At 42.3% G+C, this 17,788-nt stretch overlaps 1 protein-coding gene across 3 annotated transcripts; it reads left to right on the top strand.

The window, feature by feature from the left end:
* Positions 1-915: 915 nt before the first annotated feature.
* Positions 916-10,444, top strand: STARD4 (StAR related lipid transfer domain containing 4). 3 transcript variants are annotated; one of them, XM_059492859.1, is made up of 6 exons: positions 1,513-1,569; positions 1,734-1,853; positions 3,083-3,132; positions 4,858-4,984; positions 6,129-6,243; positions 6,813-10,444. In XM_059492859.1, exons 4-6 carry the CDS (start codon positions 4,949-4,951, stop codon positions 7,037-7,039), a joined length of 378 nt encoding a protein of 125 aa, XP_059348842.1. In that variant the 5' UTR covers positions 1,513-1,569; positions 1,734-1,853; positions 3,083-3,132; positions 4,858-4,948; the 3' UTR covers positions 7,040-10,444. The 3 variants fall into 3 exon arrangements, with proteins under 3 accessions (XP_059348841.1, XP_059348842.1, XP_059348843.1); XM_059492858.1 differs by lacking the exons at positions 1,513-1,569; positions 1,734-1,853 and adding an exon at positions 916-1,215; XM_059492860.1 differs by lacking the exon at positions 1,513-1,569 and having other exon boundaries at positions 1,682-1,853.
* Positions 10,445-17,788: the final 7,344 nt, after the last annotated feature.

Consider the following 17,788-nt stretch of genomic DNA (forward strand, 5'->3'; position numbering starts at 1 on the left):
CCACAATGTAAAAACGATCTAAAGCTACTAGAGAGTGTCCAAAGAAAGGACACAGAGCTGGTGAAGGGCCTTGAGAAGCCTTATAAGTAATGGCTGAAAGCCCTTGGTTTGTTCATCCTGGAGGAGACTGAGGGGAGGCCTCACTGGGGTCTGAAACTTCCTCATTGGAAGGGGAAGAGGAGGGGCAGACCCTGATCTCTTCTCTGGGAAGCACAGAGACAGGACCCAAGGGAATGGCTTGAAGTTGTGTCAGGGTATCAGGTAAAAGTTCTTGCCCCAGAGGGTGTCTGGGCACTGGAAGAGGCTCCCCAGGGCAGTGGTCACAGCACCAGCCGGACCGAGGGCAAGAAGCATTCGGACACTGTTCTCGGGCATTCTGTGACTCTTTAAGTGTCCTGTGCAGGACAGCAGTTGGGACTCGATGATCCTGATGCTTCCCTTTCAATTCAGCCTATTCTGTGACTCTCTGCTATCGGTACAAAGCGGCACTGCCAGACGCGTGAGCAGAGCAGCCCTGGCGCTGTGCCCGCAGGTGCCAGGGCCGGGCGCCATCCCGCTCCCCCGCTCCCCCGCCCTCCCTCACACCACCCCCGCCATTCCCAATCCGGCCCGAGGATCCGCCCCTGCCTCATGACGTTATGGTCGCCACACAGCGCGAGGTCGCGTGACGTGAAGGGGCGGTGCCCCCCGCCCCCGCGCCCGGCGGACCGCGCCACCATTGGCTGCGCTGGCAGGGCGATCGCGTTCTGATTGGCTGTCGGTATCGCGCGCTGCCGGGCGGGCCGCGGGTGAGCGCGGAGCCGGCGCGGCGGCGCGGCTGTGAGGGCAGCGCGCCTGTCCCGCGTTCCCGGGGGATCCTGGGACGGGGCTGGCGCTGGGGTGGCGGCTGCTGGCCCTTGGCCTGCGCCCCCGACCCTTGGCCTGCGCCCCTGGCAGCCGCTCTCTGCCACCTGAACCCGGCTGGGAGATGTGCGAGTGTGCGCGCGGCGGTGTTTCCCGCATCCTCCGTTCGGGTTTGGAAGATCCGCGCTGTTGCTGGCATCCCTGACTCCGTGCCGTGTTCTGCTCTGCGTCTGTGTGATTAGGCATCTTCGCTTAGGAGGGAAGCAGATGGATCCCCTGCCCAATCCCGCGCCTCTGGCCTCGAAGCTGCGGAACACGCTGGTTCGGTACCACAGCATCGGAGATAGCGAGTGGCGGGTGGCCAAGAAAACCGTGAGTGCTCCGGGCGCTTCCCGGTTCTGCTCCACAGGAAGCTGTGGGTCACCGGTGCGGCGGAAAGGGCCCGCTGCTGTGCGTGCCACACGGCTGAGAAACACTTGGCCGCGCCCTGCAGGACTTGAACCTGACAGAAGCTGTGAAACCATCCCTCTAGAATGTCTTTAGATGGCAGGATGTGTTTTTCCTGTTCTCAGGCATACTCTGTCGTTTCTTCTACCCATTTGCAGGGGTGTATCTCACGGAAGAACTTGTGTAGGATTATAGGCTTGACTTGCAACAAAATGTGAAGTAATTAGCATTAATAGTTTTGCAAGAGGTTCACGTGTACTTCCAGCAAAGCAGACGCAGGTATCTGGAATCTCTTGTCAATAAATAGTTGATCATGCTTCAGCTTTCAATAGCTGATCATGCTTCAGCTGTCTTCCTCTCAGAAATGAGAAAATTCCTTCCTTCTTAAGAAATAATTCTCAAGGCTTCCTCTCATACTGTTTCACTTTTCTGTTGTTCTTTAGAGACCGCACATTATCCTAAGTTTCCTTCCCTGAAAGGGAATACAATTCCTGCTCTCTCCAAGCAGTTTGCCATCCTCTTCTTTTGAGCTGCCTGGGTTTTTTGAGTTGTGCTTCAACAAGGTAAATAGCCTTTGCTTGTGCACCAGTCCTAGGCTGGGTGAATACTTTTTGGTTCTGTCCTCCACAGAAAGTGGAAGTGCAGCAATATGGTAGGGCTAGTGTGGTAAATTTCTGTCTTTGTCTTTTTGTTACAGTGGTTTGAGTAGTGCTTTTATTTTTTTCGTCCATCATGAGCAGACACTGATAAGACAGGGGCAACTGATCCAAATGTAACTTATTATTTGCAGAATTAATAAATTTGCTGTCTGGAGAGGGAGGAAAGGAGCATCCAAGCCTTTCACTCTTGCAATACACCTATCTCATCTCTACTAAATGTGTTGTTAAATTAAGTACTACTGAATTCCTTTAAAAAGTTACCTGCATCCTTGTGTTCCAAATCCTCAGATTTTACCCCTTTCTCCAGGCTTTCCTTCCTCTTTCCTTTCTTTCCTCCCTTCCTTCTTTCAGTTTTGATGTTGTGCCATGTAAAAGAAACTCAAGCTTTACCAACCACAAGGAGATGTGTTGTGCCCCAAAATACCTTAAATTATTCTGGATGTAGTTCTTAACTGTACTGTTCTTTAGGACATTTGGTCTTTTGTGCTTATATAATCATCATGCCAAGGAAAGTGGTGCCATATGGTACTGTTTTCAACACCAAAATTCGGACACTGTGTACAGAAGTTCCATGTCATAGTTATGTAAAAATCAGAAGATACTGGTTTTTCTATTTTCTCTGGGTAACTTTAAAATAAATAGACTACTGCTTGCAAGACTCTTCTAGTCTGGCATCTAGGAGAGAAAGATAATTGAACTTTCTTGTCTGCACCTGCACCTCATGCACGCTTCTGTAACTTGTGTTGCAGGAGTAGTTTGGTCTTCCTGTCTGAGCAGCATCTGGCTGTTGGCTTTCCAGTGGCCTTGCAATTGGAAGGCTTTCCCTGCTAATGTTGTTCCATTATTCTGTGTGTTTTCACAGTAAACTGACTTGGCCTGCCAAACCCTACTTCTGCACAGACTTCTAGCATTTCACTCTGAGAAAGCCAATTTTCTGATTTTTTTTGAAATAATAGAAAATTACAAGTAAAAAATATCTGAAAAATATGAAGAAAATTGTGCAGTGGTGCCCAGGTGAACCATGGAAAATTATAAAGTTGTGTGCTTTTCTTCAAGGAAATTGAAGCATTTTGTGGACTTCTTGCAATTGTATCCAAGTGACAATTAATACTGTGTCTTATATTTGCTTTCAGAAAGATGCAACCGTGTGGCGTAAACCATCAGAGGAATTCAGTGGATACCTGTAAGTTTTCCTGCACAAGAGATACATTTTTAATGTTCCGCAGATGTGTTCTGTAGAATGTAGAGATTAAGGCCGTGAATTCTATAGCCCTCAGCTACAGAGGTCCTACAGAGGGGAAGCTAAATGGGTCACCTGTTGTGGCTGGACGATTCCTTTGTAGTTTCTCAGTTTGATACTTTAGCATTGCATGGAGTCTAGAACAACCGTGAAGTCTGTGGAACACACCACAGGACTCCCATTAGCTGAAGTGGCAGCAGCATCTGTCCAGAAATTACGTCCTGTAAAGCTCAGAATCAAGCCTGCATTCAGTAGTCCTGAAGGGTCACTTTGGTGACAACTCAGTCAGTTCTTGTACTCATTAGTTTGGTTCTCATTAGCTTGGTTCTACTCCTGTGCTATGATCTGCTGTAATCACAGAGGAGTAATGAGAACTCTCTGTGAATAAAGCAGAATGAACCCAAAACCATTCGAATATTCCCAAGATGTGATTAAAACCAAACAAGGCTAGGTGTTGATACTGAAAATTTGATACATTTTATTTAGTAGTAAAAGAGTCAAAGAAAAAGGAAGAAAAAGAAAAAAAGAAGTAGAAAAAGGGAGTGTGTTTGGGGGGACAGGGAGTGTGACAGGCTAAGTAGAAACATGTTACCCCTCTGTGGGTCCCAGTGATGTCTCATTGCTCTACTCAGTCTAGTCTTCTTGGTGGTGAGGGTCCCCCATCCAAAAGTATAGAATCCCATGGATTAATACAGGTTTGGGCAGGTGGGAGTGCCCAGGTGCCTCCCCTGAGGGGGGCAAATTTAATCCTTGCATGACTTTGGATCTGTCATTTTGCATCATGTGCAGCTCTGGTGCAGGGTCTGGGGACCCCTTTGGGAGGGCCCTTTATTGGGCCGTGACAGCTCCTCTGCTGTCTGTCATGTGGATGTCCCTTAGATGTGGCTTTGCCATGGTGAAGAGGCCCCACAGCTGAGCTGGAGTTGGGCTTTCACTGCCTCTGAGCAGAGGCTTTTTCACCACACACCCAAAACGTCTTCTCCTCCCTGTTTTGGTGTGAGGGTCTCTTCCAGCCTTACAGCAGATAGGCCTGGGGCTGCGGCCTCCACCCCATAGGTGCTGGGTTTAATCCTGGGAAAGTATTTTTCTCCTCCAGCTCAGATCTGAGTCACTTTATCTTATCTCAAATCAGTTCACAGTCCAGGGCCTCAGTCAGGAGGCCCATTGAGGGTGCTTCTGTGTAGTTTTTGTTACACAATTTTGCTATAATAGGCAAAAGTCCTTCATAAAACTGTTCAAGACATAAACCATAGCATTTCAATCTCCAAAATCCTGTTACTTCTGCTTTATGAAAAATGTTTTTCCCATTATATTCGTGATCTTTTTACTTTATGTTTACTTACCTGTGGTAAACTCCCTTGCTAGCCAAGCAATAGGAGTAAAATAACCAATTGTTACAGTTGTTAGAGAAATAAACAGGATAACTTTTCTCCAAGGAAGGAATCTGCCATTTATAAAATACTAACTGTATAAAAAAGGATAAATTTTTCAGAAACAAATTTGTTGCAGAGAAGAGCAGATGCACCCATAGGTGTTTTCCTGTACTGTTTCTCTGATGCAATTGGCCACCGACTGTGCTTCCTAGTACCAAGGTGTTAATGTAAGTGTACTGTTGAAAATAAATGTAATATAAAGAATTTCTTACTAAATGTAAACACATTTTTCTAGCTACAAAGCTCAAGGAGTGGTGGAAGATGTTACCAACAGAATAGTGGATCATATTCGCCCTGGACCTTACAGGCTAGACTGGGACAGCCTAATGACTTCAATGGACATCATGGAAACATTTGAAGAGGTGAAGACTTGTTTACATTCTTGAATGAGATGTGTATTGATGAACACATGAATTTAACATTCATAGCTTTAACACTGATGTAGAGCAGAGCAATTCCAACAGATCTGAACCTTTCTCAGCCTTCTTGTTTGCATGCATGAGCAGCATTGTGCATGTGTGCTCTGTGTGGCCACAGATCAGGCTCTCTGGCAGCACAGTCCTATTCTGAAGCTTGAAATGCGTCTTTCCATTAATGCTAAAAGTAAAGGAGTCAGTCACAGTTCTGTTGGACCTGGGAGGTCAGGTATTCTCTGATAAAATTCACATACAGAGGGCTACAGTGTGATCCTGTGTATGCCAATGCCATTTCATACAGCTTGCTTTCTTCCGTTCCACAGCAAACAATAGTATTAGTCCAGACATATGGAAGCTGCAACCTCCCCCTCTTCCTGAAGGGCTGATTTGTGTAGCATGGCTTTGTGCTGAGACACAAAATAGTTCATACTGAGAGTCAGGAGTTGATAAAAGAAAGGTAGGTTTGAAGCTGGTTACAGAACAGCTAGTAGCCTTCCTTTGGTTAATGCAGGCATTCAGTATGAATTCAAAACCCTCTTCTGGACACCTGGCTTGAACATGGATTGTCATTTGCTCTGTCTCTGGAAGAAGATTTATATGACAAGGTGTTTTGTCTATATAAAATTTATACAGACTCTACTTTATAATGGGAAAGCCTATTTTGAAGAATTGTTCACATTCCATTTTATTTTTCACTTAGTGATTAAAAGTATTAAATAGATATCTTAGTACCAGGAGATTCCTCTTGAAGTTTCTTCATGGTCCTTTTTGACTTCCCACGTGCTCTTTGGTGAGTGGCTTTCAGCTGTCAGGCATGCCAAAGTTCTCTAGCTTTAGATCTTTAAATCCTTATGGTGCCAGATACTCTGCTTCCACAACTCTCAGCTGTAGACCACAAGTCCTTAAAACTTCCAGATTTTAGGTTGAGAATGGCAAAGCCATTCAGACCTCAATGATTTTGCCATGGAGTTGACAGAGGCTGTGACCTTTGTGAAAAACGTTAGCTCCCTGCAAACATTACCTTTCCCTCTATTCATTATCCTAAGATTTTTATTTTTTTTTTTCCCTTATAATTCTGTCACTCAACAAGAACTGCTGTGTGATGCGCTATACAACTGCTGGCCAGCTCTGGAACATCATAGCACCAAGGGAGTTTGTTGATTTCTCTTACACTACAAACTATGAAGATGGTCTTCTAACATGTGGTAAGCCACCACCTTCCTCTGCTAAATTCTTATTTTACAACAGTTGCTTGGTTTAAGATTTGACTCAGATTTAGTAGTAGTAAACATTCCAAAAATGGTCTAAGGTGGTCTTCAACAAATAAATTCAAGGTGTTTTGGCAAATTTAAAGGTGTTTTATCTTTAATTTTACATATTTAAAGAAGCGTGCAAGTTACTGGTTTTCCCATGAACCATTCCTTTCTGCCAGGCTTCACTTATGTCAGCTGTGGGGCAGGAGTGTTAGAAACAAGTTGAGTCCTTCAACTTGAGTCTTAGAGCAAAGTGGGATGAGTAACAGCTTGTTTCTTGTAAATGGGAGGAATGTCCTCTTTTAACATTTGATTTTTTTGCTTATCATGCTTTCCTGTCGTAGAGTTTGGATGAACAGCAAATTCCATGCATGAAAATACCCAGAAACTTGTGGTGTGCCTGTCACTACTACTAAATTCCCCAACCAGAAGCTTATATATGACAAATTTACTGTGCGTTAATTTTTTTTTAACATCTTTCAAATTAATTTCCCTTTTTTTTTTTTTTTTTTCCTTGATAGGTATAAGCCTGGACTATGGAGAGGTGAGACCAAACTTTGTCCGTGGATTCAATCACCCTTGCGGTTGGTTCTGTGTCCCTCTCAAGGACTCTCCTGGCCACAGTCTTTTGACAGGCTACATCCAGACTGAACTGCGAGGGATGCTGCCACAGTCTGCAGTAGACACTGCCATGTCTAGCACCCTGGCCAATTTCTACTCTGACCTCAAAAAGGCACTCAAAGCGTAGACGAACAGTGACTCAAAAGCCGGCGCATTCCTTGCAATCAGATTGTGTTGTTTAGCTTAGTGTAGGTTACCACCTACTAAATTGAGGTAACACTCTTCCTGAATGACACCCGAACCTTTGTTCCAAACAAAACTTTAGCAAGTGCTTCTTGATGTGATCTTTGGCATACATTCCCAGTGCACAGTGTGAGATGCTTTTTGCTGCTCTGCACTCTGCAGCTTTGTGAGAATAGCCTGAATCTCTGAACTGCCAGCTTCCTCAGTAGAAAGCACAAGATGTGTGTGTGGGCTTGAAAAATGCAGTGTGAGCTCAGCTCTCTCCAGCAGTTTTGGAAGCCAGGTGCTCTGGATTTTGATGGTGCAGGTTGCTGTACAGGCAGCATCTCATTGAAGATGTAATTTTGTAATATATATATTTATATTTACCTAAATTTTAATTTATTTTTTAAAGTTTGTTCAGCTCCATCTGTAATTTTTTTTTTAAATTTGCTTTGATTTATCATATGGATATTATATAGCTAAGTTGTTAAATTATACTATTCATAAGAAAGCTATTTGTGCTTGAGAGCAAAAATAAGTGTTCATTTTTGCATTTCTTTGATGTTGTAGCTGTAACTTATTTGCTGTTTTATATAACAGTCTCAGTACATAAGGAAATGCCCTTACAGCTGATCCAAAGCTCATTTAGGTATTCAGGTATCTTTCCATAGGTTTTTTGGTGGACTTTTAATCACACAATTGTCAAAATAGCAAACCTCCAATGGATCTTCAGTGATACCCTCTACTTCTAAGGATTTTTTTACTTAAAGTTGCATGTGATAGTGTGTGTGGAGATTTCATTTGCTTGGGTTGGGGGGGGGGGTTTCTTTCTGTGTATATTTCTTTAACTGCAAACCCTGGAATTACAAAAGCAGCAGAAAGAGCCACTCACTTGCTGCAGGGATAGGTGTTGCTGTAGCCACAACAGCACAGACTTGCCAGTGTTCTGGTGCTGTGGAATGTTCTGTGTTACTTCCCTTAGATCGATCTTTGCAATAAATTAACATCTTAAAGCATGAGCAACTGAAGGGCAAAGCTCAAGCTGCAGAATTGCTGAGAACTGCTGAAGGATACAGGTTCTCTTTTTAAGATGCAGATTTCAAGGATATTCAGCAATCTGAATCTGTGATTCTGACAGATACATAGCAGCGGAATTTAAAAAATAACTCCCTTTCTGCTAGGAACATGAATTCTCTTTAAAATCTGATGTTAAGCCTTTGATGTTGGTATGTTCCATTTGCTCAGGTGACACTGTAGTTATCCCCGTGTTTTGCCAGTGCTCACAGTTGCAAGTTTAGCTGTGTAGGAGTTTGGGAAGGTATCTTGGATCCCTGATATTGTGGAGTTGTATACATATAATCCAGGGAGGGGTAATGGAGTCTCAAAAAACCAAAAATTCAGATGGTATTGGCTTTTTTGACACTGGCCACTAATAATATTGGCTTTTTTGACACTGGCCACTGTAACTGAACTCTGAACAGTGAGGACTTTCCTTTCTCCTTGCTCAATCAGAGAGGTAGAAAAAACAATCCAAATATAGTGGGAGCTTCTTCAACCTGCTTCATGTTTTAAGGTATTTAGTACTATTTAAGACTGTTAAAAACAATGCATCAAACAGCCTTTGGGTCTTTATGGGCAGAAAATGTTAACTCCTTTTTAGGTTTTGTGTATTCTGCATTTCCCTTTAAACCCCTTGATTAGTCTTCCCATTTTTTTCTACCTTCCTTCTGTCTGCCTAAGTACTCCAAGCTCACGGGGTGATCCTCTACTGCCAAGGACACCAAGGAATTGCTGCCAGAATCCTCTCCTTTCTAGTACTGGTGCAGAGGCAATTATGAAATCTCTGGCAGTGCTGCTCCGTGGGATGAATGATGACATGATTGTAGAGGAAACTGTTTGAAGTGTATCCTGTTTTTTCTTCCCAGTTACAAAGATTACATGTGCAGTGAATCTGCATATTCATGTCTTCTCCTTTTGGAGCTGCTGGGACTGACTGATGGAGGGGTTGTGATACAGATGTACCTTGAGAAAAACATTGCCCAGTTTAAATCTGCACAGAGGCACTTCAGTGCTGGAGAAGTGGGTCACAAGGAGCACAAGACACTTACAGGAGGATGTTTGTACTATACCAGGCACAGAAAAGTTATTGTTCCAAATACCCATTTTAGTGGCTCTGACACATATGCAGCATCTATCCATATTTAGTATCCAGTGAAATGGCTTTTTCTGCTTTCAGTAGAGACAAGTTGGTGAAGCACAGAGCAGCTGAAGAAAGAACTTGAGCTAAAATAAGAAAATTGCTAGTGTATTTTTGTATATTGATAGTTCTAATAAAAATTTCAGCTACTAATTAATACAGAACTAGAAAAAAGATGTTCGATTTCAAATGTATTGGAACCTGAAATTTATATTATTTTTATATAGCTATAGATGGAGAGAGAAGAAGAACTGTTCTTTAACCAGAGTACATCAGAACCAAGGAAGTCACAATATCAGAGCCTCTTCTCCTACTGTTGCATTTCTCTCCTGAGTTACTCGACAATCTAGGTGGAGCCAAGAGGGTTAAAACAGGAAAGCAGTGGCAAGGACAAAGTGCAGGAGCCTATGTTTTGCTTATGCAGAAGAAATGGGAGAAAAAGTAAATGCTTAGTATAGATTTCTATCATTTAGGAATATAGTTGTCCAGAAGTGGCTTCTGAACAAATTGCCCAGGAATAGTAGAAATCTGGCTTTGCTAGTCAAATAGCATGTATATAGACACATGAAAATTATTTTTATAAGGCTAATAATTTTTTTTAAAAACTTACTTTTTTAAAAAGAGATTTGGACAATGTGACACTTTACACTTGGGCACTTTAACTAGGTGCTATGTATGTGTGTGGGAAACATGACTGAAGATAAGACAATTTTCATGTTTGGGTTCTGTTCCTCATCTAAAACTCCAGCATTAAACCTTGCCTGTGATGTGCAGAAGATGCAGGGCTGGGGTTAAGCTAAATTTAGAGGCAGTCAAAGTACCAAATCTGGCTGCGAAGTGCACCAGTACTTCAGAGAGATATTCTGTGCGCAGGGCCTGATCTCAAATTTGATGAATTTATAAATGTGAAACATGATGAACTTATAAACACAGCATATAGAATTCCTCCAGTAATCATAAGTAGCTAGAACATGACGATGTGGCCTGGATGTTTACCTTAGAAGGTTCACCGTTGTGAAAAAAGCCCTAATTCTAGAGAAACCACTCAAGTTGTGCCTGTGAAAGTCAAAGTCTGTTTTAACAGTGGGTTTAACTTACTGTGTTCAGCATTTAGGCAATTGTATTTGTATTTTGAGTGCAAATGCAGAATAAATAATGGATTCCAACAGGCTCGTGATGTAGTTTCTTCCATACTTGTGCAGCCATATGTAGCATTTTTGGGGAGTTGATGATGTGGTTCATCTTCAGCTGCATGGTGATCTCTAATGATACCAGTTTGTCTCCTTAAATCTGAAAGCCATAAGTCTGCCTTCACTTAGAAACTTGATTTAGACTGAGGAAAATGCCTAACTGAAATGTCTTGAGAGCTGTACAATAGAATTTTCTCAAGGCTTTAGTTCTAAAAACATATACACAGGAGTGTTCGATGGCCCATGATTGTTGTGGAAGAACTTTTTTATTTTGGCTTAGTATTATTTACCTTTTTCTATTTTTAAAGAGTGGTTTATTAACCATAAATAAATAAATGAGCATATAGCACCTGGCAGAAGGCATATAGATGTAAATTAGATGTATAAAACAAGCTGCAACATGTGTATTGTCATGCATTTAATTAGCACCTACAGAAACGAAGAAAATCCCTGTATCTTCTCTAGAGAGAGCCTTCCCTTGTTTCTCTTGCCAAGCTGGCATAAAGGCAGTAGAGTTCTGTAACATTTGACTTCAGTGGAAAGAGTTGTAGCCTTCCCCTGTTGCTGACAGAAGGAACTGTCACCTCTGAGAAACAGCACACTCATGTAGGGAATGTATCATGTCACCTTCTGCAAAGTGTGGTAGGGATAGGTGTAGAGGCCACTTGGGATCTTTGGATAATCCTTAAGGACATAAATTATTAGAATTATTAAAAGATTGATATTCAAACCCATTTCCTGGTGAAAGATAATAGAAAGATGAGAGAGATTTTAAACCCACACAAAATATTAAATGTTCTCTAGAAAAAATATAACCTGAAGTCCTAAACCACCATTCTAACACATTCTGCCTTTTCCAGTCCTCATTGGGCTGTGCTGGTGACTCAGTTTTACAGTTCAGATAGGGACTCCTTATCATGGAGTTAACCTTCTTTGGAATTGTGCCACTAGCAGGGAGAAACCAGACACAGATGGTACCAGCATGGGGCACCTGTGCATATTGCATAGATGACCCACATGATAAGAAATGTCACATCTGGACTAAGGAGCCTCAAATACCAACACATCACCCAAAACTGCCTTCTCTGGAGTTACTTTCTTTAAAACATTTCTTTCAGTGTGCCAAGACACTGGGACAAGCTAATAATCCTTAGGTTACCTGTATCAAAGATCAACTGATCTTAGAAGATCAGTTATTGCCTGAAGGATAACCAGAAACTGACCTTGTTCAGGCCTTCACTGGACCAGTTTGGCTCTGCCCTGGGATACAGGGGGGTAGAAATCACTTCCCGAGCTCTGTACCTGGGCCTTGCTGACCTGCCTGCCAGCAGAGACCCCTCTCTGAGGCAGTTTATAACCCTGGAGATAAAATAATTATGCCAAGATTCTGTGACTGTCTCAGCCTGCAATTTGGATTCCAGTCAGGGAGTATTGCTGCTGAGGCATTGGTGTCACTAATTCCAGCTCCAGGGTGCACTGGGGAGGCAGAGCAACAACGCTCAAGTGGGTGCATTTGAGCAGCAGCAAACACGAGTTTGGTCAACCCATGTTATTTGGGTGCCATACAACCCCTCCTTGTCTATGCCTAACAGGCTTTCAAGCTCCTCACAATTTGAAGGGGGAAGGAAAGAAACCACAGCAGGTCTTTTTGCTGGAGCATAAGCCATGTCTCCAGAAACCACCCTCTCTTCTGCATTCAGGATTAAGGATGCAGCCTGTATGTGCACAGCTATATCTGCAGAATTTCATGGTCTCTCTGTTTCAATCAGCTAAATGAAAATAAAATTTTTTATATGCTCAACATGGGCAAAACATCTTTCTGTTCTGCTGTGTGCCTCCCAGCCCACACCATGGGAATAGAGCTTCAGTGGAAATGAAATTGAGAAAATCTGATGACCACCACTAGTACCAAAGAAGTAAGGAAGAGGGAAAAGACTCTCCACGCACTTTTTTTTTTTTTTAATGTCAAATGAAAGTATGGAGAATTCATCATAGATGTAAAAATATTGAATCACTTCTCAAAAATACCTGCATCATTGGATATTTGAAACATAATTTTGGGGATATGTACAATGTTGAAGGAAACAAGTGCCTGAACTGCTGAGAAGGACATCATAACTACAAAAGCCCAGTGCTTTTTAAAGAAGACTGCACTAGACATCAACAGAAATGCAGAAATTTGGTAGTTATGAGGCAGGATCATTATGTTTAACTCCCCAGCTATCCTAACTCATTAAAAGTTCCTCTGACCTGTTAATTCTTTCTTATTTCCAATTTCCTTATTTGTCTCAAGTTCACTATAAGCCAGTGTAATGTTGTGCTGTATCACGAGCTCCAACTCAGCTGTTTGATGTGCTATTTTTAAGATGTCAGGCAAAAGCAAACAACCCTTGAGCTCCAGGGGGAGCTCGAAGCCAGCTTGATACTTGCCCTCTTCTTTCCTTTGGTCTTTCCACTGCCCTTTTCCATTCTGGTACGGAGGTGTGACCAAGATGATTTCATGAAACTGCAGTAAGAATGTATGCCTTGCATTAGCTTGGGAAAAGATTCAGCAACATCCATGGAAGTGCCAAATTAGACTATTTTTTTTTTTCCTGGAGCACTGTTGCCATGCAAAATGTCTTGTGGAGCTTATAATAATTTATTTCTTACATTGCTCCAGGATGGAGAGATTTTGTAAAACCATCTCCCACAAAAGGATATGAAGGAACTTTGCATTCACGCAGTTTGCAAGACTAAGGAGTTGTAGGTGACAAGAATAACAAGATGCTCTAATACCAGGCAAGACGGAACACCACTGAGGGTGACAGATGTGGGAACAGAGCAGAGAAATTTAAAAAAAAAAAAGTCCTTTCAACATGTCAGTCTTGCAATATTCTCCGTTCAGGTACCATGTGCAGCTTTTGACAACATAGCTCAAGAAAAAGAGTAATCAACTAAAGGCAGAAAATTCATATTCCCGTAAGCAGAGGGGTGTAAGACCTCTGGGGTAAAGGATTTGTTTGTGCTGCTGAGAGAAGAGGATGCTGAATGAAGGAGCACATTAATAACCTTTGGATTTGGTTACAGAAAACAAATTGTGAAATGGCTGCAGAAAACAAATCATTGTGATAGAAAAACTGTTAACTGCAACAAAAAGACTTGGGACTTTGTAAAATACTTCCCAGTTAAAAAAGTTAAAAGAACTAGAATGTACAAGGAGGTGGTAATTTCTTAATTGCTGGAAGTAACTAAACAAAAAGGGACACAAGCATCTATATCACATAACCCACCCTTGGGACACAGAGGAAGCCTGGACATCCCCTAGTTTTGTATTCCACCATTAATAACAGATTTTGTTTGTTATTCAGCTGCTAACTTTTGAGGAAAGAAGAGCAAGAGAAATGCTGTGCCAAGCTGGAATTCAATCTGGACTTTGCAATATAACCAATTAATACCCATGATGACTCCTCTTTATAAGGATGAATATTGTTTCTTGCTCTACATTGAGCATTAGCTATCAGCAAATAATAGATGTAACCTTTTCTAGATTTACTAGTTTATTTAGCATCAGATCAGTCATGCAAGACACTTACTAAAAATAGACATCCCAGCACTGAAGCATTTTCTCATGGCTTATCAGCATTCCTATGCAAACACACAAGGAGGTACGCTGGTTCCACACACAATACATGGAAATACCAAAATTGTCATTTTTTTCTGGTTAAAATTTCTCTCTGATTCACTTGCACAGTATAAGGAAATTCACTACACAAACAGGCTTAATCAGAAGCAAAAGGGTAAAGTTAAACAAGCAGACTATGAACTGCTATTTAGTTGCTTACATCTTTGCTAGTATAAGAAAAGAATGTTGATAGTACAGGATTTCTTACACATTAAGCAGTAAAATAAGGAGTCAGGAACACAGGACATGGAGCTAATTTGAGAAAGTCTGATATATATATTTACAACATTCTTCATTGTTATTAGTTGGAGTCCAGCCTCCACTGCTCTGAGATCAATGAGCTTCTGTAACAGGCTTATAAAATATTATGTGTTATTAATCAAAGGCACCATTTTTTCTGTTTGTCTTGGAAACATCAGCACATACCCTAACCATCCAGCATACAGTATTCTTGAATTAACAAAAGCAGAAAACTCCCTCCTTATGGTCCTCATTCAGCCAGGAGCCTCCAAACCAAGGCCAAGCCAGACATGCACCCTTGATGTATCACACTTCTTCAGGTTAAAATCAGTTTAAGCTGATGAGCTCCTTACTGTGGGTGGGGAGCAGCCAGGCAGCCTCTGCTTGTACCCCTGATCTTGCAAGGGTGTGGTGGTATAGCTCCTGGGGACCAACAGACTTCTTCCCCCAGGCCAGAGAGCCTCAATGAGTCTGCCCTTCTCCTGCTCCCTGACATGCTGGAACAGCCACCACCACTGCTTCCCTGCAATAACATCCTGTTCATGGTGGACTTGGCAGTGCTGGGTTAACAGTTGGACTGCATGATCTTTCCCAGCCAATCTCTTCCTAAGGTCTTTCCCAGCCTGGAGGGTTCTATGGTTCTGTGATGTCCACCTCTCCGTCTTTCCTTCTCCGTGAGCAACCATTTCAGAGGTAATTTCTCACAAGCATAGGCCACTTGTCTCCATATATTAAAAAAAAAAAAAATAAAGCCAAAAAACCCCCCAAAGAACAACCAGACTCTAAAACAATGTCCTCTTATGGAACATTAAGTAAAATTTCTGCTGTTTAATCAGAAGTGTTAACATGAGATCTCATGAAGATGTGGTGTGAACAAGGAAGTGGCTCTTGTGCTCAACAGCACAAAGAAACTGTTTGGGTTAGCTCCCACCAGTTAGTAGCTGTAACTGTCCCTGATTTTAATTCCTTTCAGTAAAAAGAATCTTCATTTGTAATTATTGTCTCCCTGCAACCAAGGTGGTAATGATTTGAGCAGAGCAAACAAGACACCTATCACTACACTGGAGGTAGTACATTGATGACGGAACCAGCCTTGGATGCTCTGCAGGGTCCTTGTCATTCCCGAGGAAAATACTTCTCAGGGAGGACACTGCTGTGGCTGGGTTTAGGAGATATTTCAAAGATATTTTTGTCAAAATATACATACAGTCCATTTGCTTAGTTTCATTAAATGTTTCTTGACAAACTTCAGTTTTCTGTAAAAGACTACTTCAGGCCCCCATGGCCAGCTGAGGGAGAGACAACTGGGGAACATATTAATAGTACAAACAATACAACTTCAATGTCTTACAAATGAAGGGTAGAGTCAGTGGTGACATTTTTCCATCTGGAGGAGGCTGTCACTGGATACATATGTTTGCACTACTTCCAGAAACATGGCCGGTGGGCATGTCAGGGAAATAACAGAAATCAAGGAACTTGAGACCTCAGAAGGTAAATATATAGACACTTCTCACTTTACCCTTTGTTGTCACAAAGCTAAAAAAGGAGCTCCTTTTGGTGTGTTCTGTAGCAGACTTCTCTGGTGTGTTTGTTGTGTGTGGCTATTGTGTAGTGTTATTTGGGGATTAGTGTAGCAGTGCTTGTTCATGCAAATTTCACATTTGTAAGTAACGTCATCATTCTTTGGGCTTTGAGGGCTGATAGGATACTGCAGGCCCCTATGCACAGTTCTGTGGATGAACAAATATGACTCAATGGCTCCTAGAACATACAGTCTCTGGGACAGATCACATGTAAATCAAACCCAATGGTTTGTCCTCAGTTTTCAAGTGACCAGAATAGCTGCTTCAAGTAATTTGAAATAATAATTTTGATTAGAAGAGCTACCCCAGATCCACCCAACATAGGGATAAGAATTACAGTCTCTTTTGTTGTTGATGGACTTTCCCTCTGTGTACTTATGCAGATACAATGATTGGCTCCAGAATTTTGTATTACAAAGCAGATCATTATTTACAGTTCCATGGGACCTGTAATAATGGGACCACATGCTCCAAACTGACTTTGCAGCTTCTTGTGCTAACACTGTAAATGGCAGTATTGCATAAAATATGATTCTAAGTGTATCAACTCATATTATGTAAACAATATTGGGAAGGTCACTGGTCACAGAACACATGTTATTTTTCAGAATTCCCAGACCTTACTTATCTCTTTGGATTGACCTAAACAATGTCTTCCACAGAAGGAAAAAGGTGCTGTTGGCAAAGGAGCTTCCTGGTGCTGAGGAGCAGAACCTGGCATGGTGCTGTTCTTGTGCCTCTTTGCTCTGAGCCACTCACCCTGTGCCTACAGCAGCCAGGTGCCTTCATTTTCTTTTGGGAGAATAACCCAAGAAGCTCAGTTACTTTCTGTGTCTGTCTGGCATTTGTTGCACACCACTGAGCTATTTCTGTCAGCCAGGTATAGGCTGTTAAGAAAGGAATCTGAAGGTGCCAGGAAAGAGCATGAGTCTGGGAAATGGAGAGGGAAAGTAGAAATACCTCTCCCTGGGTACCAACTGGCAGTGACAAATCCCTCCAGGGGTGGCTAACAGAGAAATATATGTACTGACTGATGAAACGCAGACTCTTCTGGGAGTACAAGGGCAGGAGTGAAACCATCTGATGGAACCAAGGGCAACAGCAGATTTGTCAGGGCAGAAAAGCTGAAACCTGCCAGGTGTCAGATGGCTTTTTACCTACTGGCTGGCAGCTGACAGCTGCTCCCGGGTGCCCCTGGGCCAGGAAAAAGGAGGTGAAGCACAAAGGGGAAGAATAACAATAACCCCCTTAGCCATTAATGTTAACACATGTTAACACAAACTCTGAAGCCAGAGTTTTAAACAGAAAAAAAATCCCTTTCTTTTAAGCTTTGCTCTTTATGTATCTTCCTATAGGAAGAACTCTGTGCTACTTCATAGGGCAAACACTTGCTGTTTAATATACCTTGGCCAGTAAACATTTTCCTGATATACAAATAAAGAGCCAGACTGTTCTCACATGCTGTGGATGGAGCATCACTGGGCAGGGCTTCTGTGCAGTTTGGAGCAGCTCCAACTCCTCACAAAATGCTGTTCTTGTGTTGTCACTCCTCTTCCACCCCTGTACTGAGCACACCAATGAAAGGCATTGCAATAATCTTTTTCCCAGCTGTGTCTTGGAAGAAGCCAGAGCAGGGCAAAACTCCATACTGCTGGCTTTGTTATCTTCCATACCTTGATTTGCATTACTGAATTTCATCAGCAATGATCTATGTACACCAGACTGATAATCATTATAGTTTCAGGTCCAGCTGAGTAATGCTGGCAAGGGACAAATGATGGCTTAAAACTGCCACTGCTACAACTTTTAATACAGACTTAGTTCTCAGATTGTT

Source organism: Ammospiza nelsoni, chromosome Z (assembly GCF_027579445.1).
Source record: "Ammospiza nelsoni isolate bAmmNel1 chromosome Z, bAmmNel1.pri, whole genome shotgun sequence".
NCBI classification, from domain to species: domain Eukaryota; kingdom Metazoa; phylum Chordata; class Aves; order Passeriformes; family Passerellidae; genus Ammospiza; species Ammospiza nelsoni.